The sequence below is a fragment of the Marmota flaviventris genome, chromosome X (genome assembly GCF_047511675.1).
Source record: "Marmota flaviventris isolate mMarFla1 chromosome X, mMarFla1.hap1, whole genome shotgun sequence".
NCBI classification, from domain to species: Eukaryota; Metazoa; Chordata; class Mammalia; order Rodentia; family Sciuridae; genus Marmota; species Marmota flaviventris.
In genome coordinates, this window is record NC_092518.1 from 7,674,376 (window position 1) to 7,686,511 (window position 12,136).

The following is a 12,136-nucleotide window of genomic DNA, read 5'->3' on the forward strand; positions in this document are numbered from 1 at the left end:
TCACCTGAACTTTGCAATCACCACCCAAGAACTCTCCCTTCTTCTAGTCTATTCTCAACTCAAAAGCCAGAGTGGTCACTTTCAAACCTAAATCATATCATGGAACTTCTCCCATTGCAAATTACCAGAGACTTCCTAACTCACACAAAAAGGAAAGGTCAAGGCTCTTAAAATGGCCTACAAAGTCCCTCATGTTTATACCACCCATCCCAAACTTTAATGAAGTTATTTTTATCCATTTGACATCATATCTTGTGCATCTTTGGATCATTGTTACTCTCCTTACTTCAGCCATGCTGTGCATGTGATCCTTGCTCAGGGCTTTGCCATTGGTTATGACCTCTCCCTGGCATGCCATCCCCAGATGTCACTTTTTCATTCCCTGGAGTCTTGCTTCAGATGTCACTTTGTCAATGGAGCCTACCTGGACCACCGCTCCTACATATAGACTCCTGCTATTTCTCCTCTGCCTGCTTCAATTTTTCATATTCGTGTTCTAGTATACTATCCACATTATTCATTTTAAAAAAATATGTATTTTTCCTCTCTATCCCACTAGAATGTAATATCATTAAGAGCAGAAGTTTTGTTTATCAAGATATCCCTGGCTCCTAGAACACTCTTACCAGAAACTAGTTGCTCAATAAGTATTTGTTGAACAAATGAAGATTATTTTTTAAACTAAGCATAAGGGATCAACAGAGTTGCATTCTTTTTATGTATGCTATAAAAGATAAGCAGGACCATCAGGGATCTTTTAATAAATGTTTAATATCTTTCAATAAAGGTATTTATTCTGGATTCTGGAGTCTTATTCAAATAACAATTATTATTGCAAATGATACAAAGCATCTGGCACTGGTTAATAAATGGGAGTATGAGTTTTTCCTCACTTTTTCATTCTGTAAATATGCAGAGTTAAGACCAACTTCACAAGTTAAGGACAGAGTCCCCAAGATTTCCTCACTTCAGATACCAGTCACACTTCAAGGGTCCCAGGAAAACTCTCTCATCTGACCAGCTGGCTAAAAATTCAAGGGTTCCTATGACCATCCTCAGGTTTAATAATTTGCTAAACCAACTCACAGAACTCAGGAAAGTGTTATGCTTCCCCTTACAGTTTTATTGTTGCAAATGAAACAGAGCAGAATCAGCCCAAAGAAGAAAGGCACAGGGTGTACTCTGGGAGCATTCCAAGTGCAAAGCTTCTGTCATCCAGGGGGCTGTGCTAATATCCCAGAATCAAAGTGGGACAATATTCAAAGAGTATTGTCAAACAAAGAAATGTATTTGAGCTTTGGTGTCATGAATTCTTATTGAAGCATATTAAAAAGGCATGATTGGTAAAAATTACTGGCTATATGGTTGAACTCTATCTCCAGCTCCCCTTCCCTCCCCTTCCCATCCCTTCCCTTCCCTGAGATTAAGCTGATATCATGTGGCTTAAAGTCCCACCTCTCTAATCACATAATTGGTCTTTCTGGCCTAGCCAGCCTCACATCCTAGTCATCCTATTAGCATAAACTATCCACCAGTAAAGCAACTCATTATCATAAATAATCAGGCATAGTCCAAAGAGCCCACCATGAATAAAAATGTTACTCCAATCATTTGAGAAATTGTGAGGGTTTATAAGCTACCTACTAAGAACAAGGAACAAAGACTAACCAAATTCTGTATTACATAAAACAAAATACAGTATTCTAGCTATAAAAGTAAGGTATTTGTGCAAAATACTCATAGAATGCAAAATATAAAATTCAGACACTAAAACACTTCTTCATGGCCCAAACCAAAATTGTGTCCATGTCTGTATATAGGTAGAAAAACAAAAAGATTCAAGTCCAAGTATATGATATTTCTTTGTGCCAAGTACCATAAGTAGTAAAAAAAAAAAAAAAAGAGAGAGAGAGAGAGAGAGTCATTTTCCTGAGTGAGGAAATTTCATCTTTGGAATCCAAGCATTCAATTTCAAATTTGAGAAATGGATGCTTGAGTGACTATCCCCACCAACTGCCACTACCACAACAAAATCAGGTGTACTATTGTTAGCTGAGCTTTGGGAACAATTCCAGCATTGATAAACCATTCTATATTTAGGTAAAATATTGATGATTGAGCTTCATGAACAACTGAATTTGACCCCCTCCCATCCTAGATGTACAGTCTTCCTCCTGAAGTATGAATACCATGAGCTTTAGCACCTAAAACCATGCCCAAAGGAAGAGGAGCCACAGTTAAAAACAAGGAGTTTTGGTTTGTAGTCTTGGCTCAGTTAATCAAATGACCACCCTTGGGCAGTTCTCTTAACCTCTCTATGCGGAATTTCATCCTCTGCAAAATACTCTTACCTAGCCTCTTTATTTGCACAAAGGTCCTTTAAGGATAAAACGACATAATAGATGAGAAAACGTCTTGACCAAGTTCACAAACACTAGATTAATATGAGTTGTATTACATAAAGAATTATTAAACTCCAAAATATAAGGTAATATCTATAAGCTGGAATTCTTCCCCTGGGATGGCTCATGTAAGTATAGGCAGCAGGGAGCTGGGAAAATGGATAGAGATGCTGGAAAAAGCTTGCTCCTTCATTGGCCTTAGTATATTCCAGTCTATTCTGATGTGTAAGTAAGCAGGTAACCCTTGGACAGAAAAAAAATAATAATAACCTGGCAGAAAAGAAGAGAGCTACTGTATGCACTTCTCATGAGCCCTAGAAAAAAGGTCACCAGCTCCTAGGGTAACTGGGCACAGATTGAAGCTTTGCTGGATGCTGAACCATCCATCTATTGTGTACAACCACACTGACCCTCCAGCACAAGGAAGGGGTTAAAAGTGAGGAGCCCAGAAACCTTTCAAGCAGGCTCACAATCTTTCTCACTGCAAAATCAGGATGAGGCATCCAAGAACTGGGAAAAGGAACCACTGGAGGTTATTCAGGGAAGTTCCTTTCTCACACAGGTCAAAAGACCAGGATTTCCTGGGGAGCAAGGGGTGCGTGTGTGTGTGTGTGTGTGTGTGTGTGTGTGTGTGCGCACGCGCGCGTTCACACTGTGCACAGGCATAGCTCAGTCCTGAGTCAGCAAGGTTAAGCCTCAAGTGGAGAGTAAATGGAGAAAGGGATGAAAAATCACCAGTACTGGCATTGGTACCACAAGCTCTGCTGGAGAACCTTGATCCAGTATCCTTGCCTCCTCCAATGTGGGCTAGGGATGGGAAGTGGACCAAGACCATGTGGCCTTTAAGCTGTGCCACCAGAGTGCATGCACGTTTAGACTTTAGTGTGATTACAAATCCCATTTGTTTTTGTGCTTTAAGTGTGTTTTCCTTTATTTTCCTAATGAAAAGCCCTTTTGAAAATTGCCACCACATTCTCAACTGAACTAGGCAGAGAAGGATGTTTCCACACCTGGGCAGCATTGGTGGCCATGATGAGGGAGGTCACTGTGATCAGAGGAAGGGGCACATGAGTAGATGGACCCATTCTTGGTCCAGGAGAACCCAGTGGCACTGGCACACACAGTGAAGGAGTATCTGAGAAGAAGTATCTGACTTCATAACTCAGGGGACACTATGCAAAAGGGAAATGCAGAACCTTTGTTCAAAGTTATGAAGAATATCAAGATGGTGGCAACAGAGCACTAAGTCAGGCACCTCAGGGTCAGCCCAAAAGGTTGCTCTTAGCCTACGTAGGTTTTCCCCTCATATTTGAACCAATTATCTATTACATGCACTTCCATTTTCTTACCATAATGTCATTACCACCTTCTGTTGATGACCTGGGAATTATATTTTATAAAAAAGTTTTGACATCCACAGAAGTACATTAAAATATACGAACACTTGTTACTTCCTAAGTATACATCTACTTTACAATGGAATAAAAAGCTTATCATTTTTTAACACAGAAAACTGTTGGGGGGGTGCTGGGGATGTGGCTCAAGCGGTAGCGCGCTCGCCTGGCATGCGCAGGGCGTGGGTTCGATCCTCAGCACCATATACAAATAAAATAAAGATGTTGTGTCCACCGAAAACTAAAAAATAAATATTAAAAACTCTCTCTCTCAAAAAAAAAAAAAAGAAAAGAAAACTGTTGGGGGACCGGGGTTGTGGCTCAGCAGTAGAGCACTCACCTAGCATGTGCGAGACCCAGCATCACATAAAAATAAATAAATAAAGGTAACGTGTCCAACTACAACTAAAAAATAAATATTAAAAAAAGAACTATGTAATGCCTTCCCTTTCAAGACTTTACTTGACCCACTGATTTTTAAACATTATAGAAATAAATATGAATGACTACTGAGGAAAATACTAAAATGGTGAAAAATTGTGAGGAAACTACCTCTGTTCAAGATGACAAAAATACCTTTAATCTGAGTGCATTGTCTGTGTAGAAGGAGGCCAAAAGACAAGATTGAATTTCTGTGAAATAATTTGAAAATTGGGGCAAGTAAATATTTGATGCACATGATATGTTATTATAGTATCTATGTTTTAAAGGCTTTTTCCCCCATTTTTTGTTTTTGGGAATAGAACTCAGGGTCTCAAACATTTTAACCATGTGCTCTACCTCTGAGCTACACCCTCAGTCCTGCTTTAAATTTTTAATGACATTAAACTGGATGATCTATGAAGATGGACTATAGTTTCATTCTATCAAGCCTATAGAATAAAGTCGACAGACTGTAGGCTTCTAGAAAAAAAATGTAATATTTAAAGGAGGCAGATTCCAAACCAGCCAGAGTTCAAGCCCTGTCACTGTGTGGCCTTGGGTAGGTTGCTTAATCTCCCTAGGGTTCCTTTATCTCAAAGTGAGGAAAATAAAGGTGCCTCTGTCCTCCATTATGTAAGGATTAGGGAGATCCTGCATTGGAAAGCTCCCCAGTGTGTGGAAGGAACTAAAAAAAAAAAAAAAAAAAGCTTGCTATTATCACTGCTATAATTATGCCCTGATTGGTATTATTATTACTCTACAACCTGGCCCTGCCTGCCTCTCAACATTATTCCCTGTCACCTCTCATCCTATGCAAGCCCCTGCTAAGCTGAGCGATTCATTGCCCCCTGTATAACTCAAATATTCTTTGCCTTTGAAATCATCCCTTGGCTGTTTATAGGCTGAGTAACCACTTGGAGGGGATGTTGCCGAGGCGAACTCCAGCCACAGAAAGGAAACTGGCTCTGAGATTCCATCAGATCAATAACAGGAACAGGACAATTGCAGCACCACATTCAACATTTGACCGGGTGTTCTTGGACTCTTCTTGGCTTCCCCGTTATCTCCAGTCATTTTTTTCACACTCACAGGGGAACCCTTTGTTCCAGGGTACTGAGAACAACGTGGAGCTGACATGGTGGTAATCCTGGAGAAAGACCTATTTCAGCTAACCAGAAGGCAGAGATGGGTCTCAGTGGAAGGGATGGAGACTTGTAAAATAGAACTGGAGTTTGATCTAGAGCGAGTCACTTAAATTCTCTGAGCCTCAGTTTCTTTAGCAATAAAATCAGATTAGTACAGTGTGCGGGATGAGAATTGACTGAGACATTGTATAAAAGGGCTTAGCCCAGGTACAAATCTAGCCAGTGCGCTAAATATCCTTTTCCTCCTTTCTTCTTTCCACTCCCTGTTATTAACAGGGACTCGGGCTGTGTTTTTAAGGGGATTTAGATTCCAGCTGGTGGAAGGAGGCTGTGTTGTAAAGGAGACCAGAAAGAACAGATGGAGACTGCAGGGCTCCCAGGGGAATGTGGCTGTGGGCAGGTGGGGGAGACTTAGGAGGCCTTGAACCCAGACAAAGGGACCTGGGCTTGAGAATTCAGAGTTAGGACATTTGCTGTTGTCCCCATGTGTTTCCATTCCTCTTCTTCTTCCTTCTCCTCTTGTTCTGGTAAGTGCTGTGCGTGAAATGAAATAGGTTAAAAATAACAGAAATCATTTTCATGAATGCTGACTTTAATGGCTATTTCCCTATAGTTGAAAATAGCTCCAACTCTGGCCTCAGCCCTCCCTGGAAAGCAAAATAAAACAGTGTCTCCTAACCCTTCTTCCTGATTCCAGGGGACACTGGCTTGAAGGTGGGGCCACCCTTCCATGTGGGTTCTGTTGCACATTTTTCATAGGGCGCTGAGGCCCTGAGCCCAGGAAGGCAGGGCAATTGCCACATGGACTCTTGTTCGTCTTTCCCTATATCTTTCCCTGATGAGCCCTGCAGTCAGAGCACATTGTGCAACCTGAAGTCACCAAGTACCTTTGTTAGGCAATTCTTTTTTTTTTTGTATTTTGGAGACAGGATCTCACTGAGTTGCTTAGCTCCTTGCTTTTGCTGAGACTGGCTTTGAACTCATGATCCTCCTGTCTCAGCCTCCCAAGCTGCTGGGATTACAGGTGTGTGCCAAAAAGCCTAGTTAGTAGGCAATTCTTTTGCCTCTCTCTGTCTCTGTCTTTCAAATAAGGATTTAAAACTCCCACCCAAGGTTATGGCCAGCACATCCTAACTCACTTATAAATGGTGCTTCCCTAAGGTTGGCATGTGGATACTAAGTGGATTTAACTCCCTAGAGAAGAAAGCAAGGTTATTAAAGCCACAGGTTCAGGAGGCGGGTTCAAGAACCTTCCTTACCTAAGAAAGTCAACTGAAAGCAGTATAATAAATACTTATTGAACAAGTGTTATCTACTAGGCATTTTGGAAAACAGCAGCCTGTCCTCTCCCATTTTTCTGGTGGTCCTCAGGTATAGGCTCAGGGGCTAGAGGTGGAGGCTTTTATGAGTTCCTTAGCAAAAATAATAGAGAGTGACTACCTGTTGGGTAATCCCAATGATGAAGCCTCAGTTTCTCCATCTGTAAATTTCTCCTCATTTGTTGGGCATGAAAGAAGAAAATGAATGTAAATCTCTTATTACATTGGGAGACCGACTATTGGAAGTCATCAAGCAAGGAATGTTGTTTTTTTTATTTGCAGTAAAACTAATACAAGGTCACATTTTATTGATACTTTATCAGAGAAACAATATATAGCCATATATTATTTATGTAGAAATACTATATAATAGGATACTAAATTTCTATGAAAGAAGATCTAAAACTTTTAATTAATTCCAAACACCAAAACATACATTATTTTATTTTCTTCTCAAATTTCCATTCTAAATAATAATAATGATATGCCGAGTACAGTGGCACACACCTGTAATTCTAGCTGCTCAGGAGGCTGACGCAGGAGGATAGTAAGTTCAAGGCTAGCCATAGTAACTTATTGAGACCCTGTGTCAAAATACAACAAAAAGGGTTAGGAATGTAGCTCAGTGGTAAAGCACTCCTGGGTTTGATCCCCAGTACCACAAAATAATAATAAAGGTACAAAGAGAATATTAATTAACAGAACCTCACACTGTCCCAAGCACTAAATCCTCCCACAACCCACGGAGGTAAATACTGAGATTAACCCATCTTACAGATGAGAAAATTCAGGTCAGAACAATTAATTAATATGATTAGATTCACACAACTTTTAAGAGTATTCCTTTCGTCTGCATTTCCCTTTATTTACCTCACCCTTCCCTTTCCATTCCCTTTACTGATTGGCAAGTCAAGGCCAATTACAACTTCAGCAAGCTGCCTCCCTTTTTCCCTTTCTATCTACCCACTGGCCCTCTTTCTATCAATATCTACACACAATGGAAGGCTGTTTGTAACCAACTAGAAAATTTCTCCAGATGTGTACAAATTTCTGCTCCTCTATCTCTTTTGGAGACGTGGCTTCTGTAAGGGGTAGCCCTTCCTAAGGCAAAGTCCTTGCAGAAGCAGCAAGGAGATGATAGTGGCATTCCATTGTTCTCAGGAAGCGTGGGGAGGAAAAACAGAATTTACTACAGCAGCTGGGTGAGAGGAAATGGAATCACAGGACTGACAGAAATGGTGACTGCAGCTGCCAGTAGAACAGGCCAAAAAGTCACTGTGTACGATCTTTTCTGTGTTCCAACAATGAAGTAGACTCCCAGGCCAGTCAACATAGGGTAATGATGATAGGAACGTGTTACCAGAGAGGTGACATCTGATGCATACAGAAACAGGTCCTGGGCCCCTTTTGGAGGGCAGGAAGGCAGCCAGTCACCTAGCAGAGTACTAACTGGGGAACCAGACGGTCACCTGCCCTGCTCAACCCCCACCCCCTTCCTCCCCAGGAAAAGGGAAGTCAAGTAGACAAGAAATGGGGAAGTCCTAACTGTTCCTACTGTGACATTTAAGTGTCTATATAATAATCGATGCTGATCCCCAGTGAGACCAAAGCCTCTACCATAAAAGTGAATAGCGCAGGATTTCTGAAACATTTCCTCAGGACACAGAAAAGGAGAAGAAATATTTTGCACACTGCTTTGAATCTCAGAAATAATCACAAGGAGGCCTTTTCATAAGTAATGAGACTTTTTCATTTCACAAGCCATTTGCAGGCACAGGACATGGGATTTCTAACTAATTTTCAGGAGCAAGTGGGTCACTGCTACTCACAAAGACAGGTGCCATTTTGAAAGCTGTTCTTCTCTACCTAAATCTTCCATTTTCCAGATGCACTTCGGAAATGTCCAAGTGCTGAAAATGTCCCCTTCAAAACACAGAGTTCAACTTTTAATTTAACCTGAGGATATTAGAAATAATGGGACTGTAGTCTTCAGAAATCAACACGGTCCTCCTTAGCAATCGCTTTTATAATTTATGAAAATAAGGAACAGGAAAGTAAAGAACTTCCTCATTGTCAGGCAGCAAGTCAATAGCAGAGCTTGAACTTGACTTATCTTTTTAAGGGGGAGGCATTGTACTCTATAAAATTTCAAATTACCTTGTTCTCAGCATATACTATGGTTATTTGATTTGAGTGCTCACAAAAATCATAGCAATTAAAAATATGGATGCCACAGCGATGAAACTTAAAAAAAAAAAAAATCCTTTAAGGCTTCTTCACTTTCCACCCAAGTCAAGGGAGAACACAGGCGAGGAAGACAAAGAGGACCGGGTGGGGACAAGGCCCTCCTGTGGTCTAAAAGCTGAGTCAGAGGATCGTACCCCTGCAGCGGGCGAGGTCCTTGTGTGAGGGTCACTGGCACCCTAGCTTAAGGATGTCTTGAAGCAAACAAAGCCAGTTTAACGGTAAAGGAATGCCTGTACCCCTAGGTACCAACAGGGTCCTTAGTTACCACGCGCTAGTCCGCCGTAGCCGTTAGGACCGTTGTTGAAAAAATTCATTATGATATAATGAAACTTAAGGGAGGAAAATAAATTATGAAAGAAGATTTGCAGGATGGGCATTTGCTCATTTTATTTTTCCGCTATCGTTGTATTAGGGTGCGCGGGTGAACATCGTGCGCGTGGCGTGGGGGAGGGTGGCAAACGCCCCACAGGCCTCCGGACGCCTTTCCGGAGACGCGGCGCGAAAGAGTTAAGCGGGCTCGTGGGTGACATCACCTCATTTACATAGGAGCGCCAATATAGTGGCGTGCGCCGCGCCCCGCCCGACACTCGGCGGCGGTCACTTCGCAGACCAGACTTCTCTCGTTCAGGCGTCTTGCTCCGGTGAGCCCCCGGGCCCTTTTTTCCCTTCCTTGGTCCCTTGGGACCCTTCCAGCTGGGCGCCAGCACTCGACCCCTTCATCTACGACCCCTATTAAGGCGTTTCTAAATCCGAGTCCGGGGGAAGGTCGTTTTGGGGACCGTGGGGATGTTAAACCCTTCCAGATGCTAGATAATAGGAACGCGATCTTGACTTTTTTTTTTTTTAAACCCTCAAAATCCGGCGTCTTGCCGTGCAGGTTCAGGGGGAAATTTAATTTTTTCCCCCTTAAAGGCATTCTGTATTGTCTTTTCAGTTCAGAAACAGAACGATCCTTTGTTCTAACGCACGTTCTACCGAGCCTTGAGCTTCAACGATTCTGTATCCCCCTAGCCTCCGATGCCTTCTTGGGCTGTCCAGGTTTAGTGTGGGCTGGGCTGTATCGTCAAATTTTGAAAGTCCTTCTTACAGAGGAGTGTGAGCAAAGGATGCTTAGTTGTCCCTAATGCAGATCAGGATTGATTTATGGGGTGGTGAGGAGGCAGCTTTGTGAGCCGCTGGCTGCATTGTTGAGCGCGAGAGAGGAAGCGCGTAGGGCGGTGGTCCGACGCTCGCAGCTGCAGCCTTTGTGAGAGGGGAAAACTAGACCCCGTGCATCTTTAGAGAGAGATCACATCCAGAAAATGGAAACACATTTTTGCCACCTTGGCTCCATTTTCAGGATTTTTACTCGATTTTCCCCCATTTTAACTTGGAAGTGGCTTCGTTATTCTCTACTTGTTCAACGGGATTTTGATTTACCATTCCGCAATGATCAATTCCATTACTCGGAAAAATCCAGCCTTGAAGCCATCTTCCCCCACGTTTTGAAATATTGAGGGGGAGGTCTTTTTTTTTGGATCTTTTTTTCCCTGTAGAAAGAGGAATCCCTTTAGTCCTGAATGGACGAGGAAAGAGGGAGGGGGGGTTTCCAGGCTGCAACTTAGAGGGGAGAAGCGCATTGCTGAGCGGGTAGAGGCGAGGGTGGGTGGCTCCTTCTCAGTCTTCCTCTTGGCTTTGTACCTCCAGCTTCCTCCGAAACCATGTCTGACAAACCCGATATGGCTGAGATCGAGAAATTCGATAAGTCGAAATTGAAGAAGACAGAAACGCAAGAGAAAAATCCTCTGCCTTCAAAAGAAAGTAAGCTCGCACCCTCCGCCCATCTTCCGAAAAGGCTGGGCGGGAGCGGCGGGTAGGAGGATGGGAGGGGCGATAAGGAGAAGGGGGGGGGGGAGTGCGGGGGTGGAGCCGACAGTTTGATGATGATAAATGTGGTTTGGAAAGGTTAATTAAAAATTGTTTATAGCCAGCAAACACAGGGCTTTAGTGATTTAATAATGGAATATTTAACCTGCCATATTAATATACAAATACATTTATTTATTAAAATGTACTTTGATTTGATATATTTAAAAGAAATATTTTATTTTATTATGGAATATTTACATACCACTTGTAGAATTTTTGTGAAATGCAAAAATGTTTTAAATGAAAGTATTGATTCTTATGGCGTCCTCTTAGCCTCCATCTTTTTTTCTCTTTTGTCTTTTTCCGGTCACAGCGATTGAACAGGAGAAGCAAGCAGGCGAATCGTAATGAGGCGTGCACCGCCAATATGCACTGTACATTCCACAAGCATTGCCTTCTTATTTTACTTCTTTTAGCTGTTTAACTTTGTAAGATGCAAAGAGGTTGGATCAAGTTTAAATGACTGTGCTGCCCCTTTTCACATCAAAAAATCGAGAACTACTGACAACGAAGGCCAGGCCTGCCTCTCCCATCTGCCTGTCTGGCTGGCAGAGAAAGAAAAGAACTTGCATGTTGGTGAAGGAAGATATTGGGTGGGAGGATGGTGAAATCTAGAGTAAGATCCAAGCTGTTTCAAGGTGTCCTGCAGGCTGTAAAATGCAGTTTAATCAGAGTGCCATTTTTTTTGTTCAAATGATTTTAATTATTGGAATGCACAATTTTTTTAATATGCAAATAAAAAGTTTTAAAACCTGGCTTGTGTGACTTGTTTGGTGTCTGAAGGGAGCGGTTTGATACCTTAAGAAACCTTTGCAATGGGGGGCCTGCCTCTGAGAAGTGACAAATATCTGCGGATTTGGTAAATTCCCTCACAGCATAGAAATATGGCTTTCACCCAGGACCATGAAATGCCTTGTGTATACTAAGTAATGAAGAACATTTTCTTGGGCTGATTAAATTCCTAGTATGAGTTACATGAAAGCTTTAATAATAATTTATTTGCAAGCCAGACAAGGTAGTGTACTTCTGTCCCTGCTACTCGGGAAGGTGAAGGAGGAAGATCACTTGAGCCCAGGAGTTTGAGGGCGTTCTTGGCAATATATATGCAGTTTGAAATATTTATGGGCTTCAATAAGCCAGCCCTGAACTTATTCCCATGCTTGAGAAGATGGAAGGTGACAATTTATAGCACATCCTCAGGTATCAAAATGAACTTGGGTTATTTAACCAATTATTAGCATTGAGCAAATTCTATTTAAGCAATCAGGTAAAGAGACTAAAAAATGAATTTTAACAGC

The 12,136-nt window shown here is 41.9% G+C and overlaps 1 protein-coding gene across 1 annotated transcript; it reads left to right on the forward strand.

Moving 5' to 3' along the window:
• Nucleotides 1-9,476: 9,476 nt before the first annotated feature.
• On the forward strand, nucleotides 9,477-11,594 carry Tmsb4x (thymosin beta 4 X-linked). Its single transcript, XM_027946487.2, has 3 exons — nucleotides 9,477-9,571; nucleotides 10,617-10,730; nucleotides 11,152-11,594. The coding sequence occupies exons 2-3, from the start codon at nucleotides 10,631-10,633 to the stop codon at nucleotides 11,184-11,186; spliced, it is 135 nt and encodes a 44-aa protein (XP_027802288.1). The 5' UTR covers nucleotides 9,477-9,571; nucleotides 10,617-10,630; the 3' UTR covers nucleotides 11,187-11,594.
• Nucleotides 11,595-12,136: the final 542 nt, after the last annotated feature.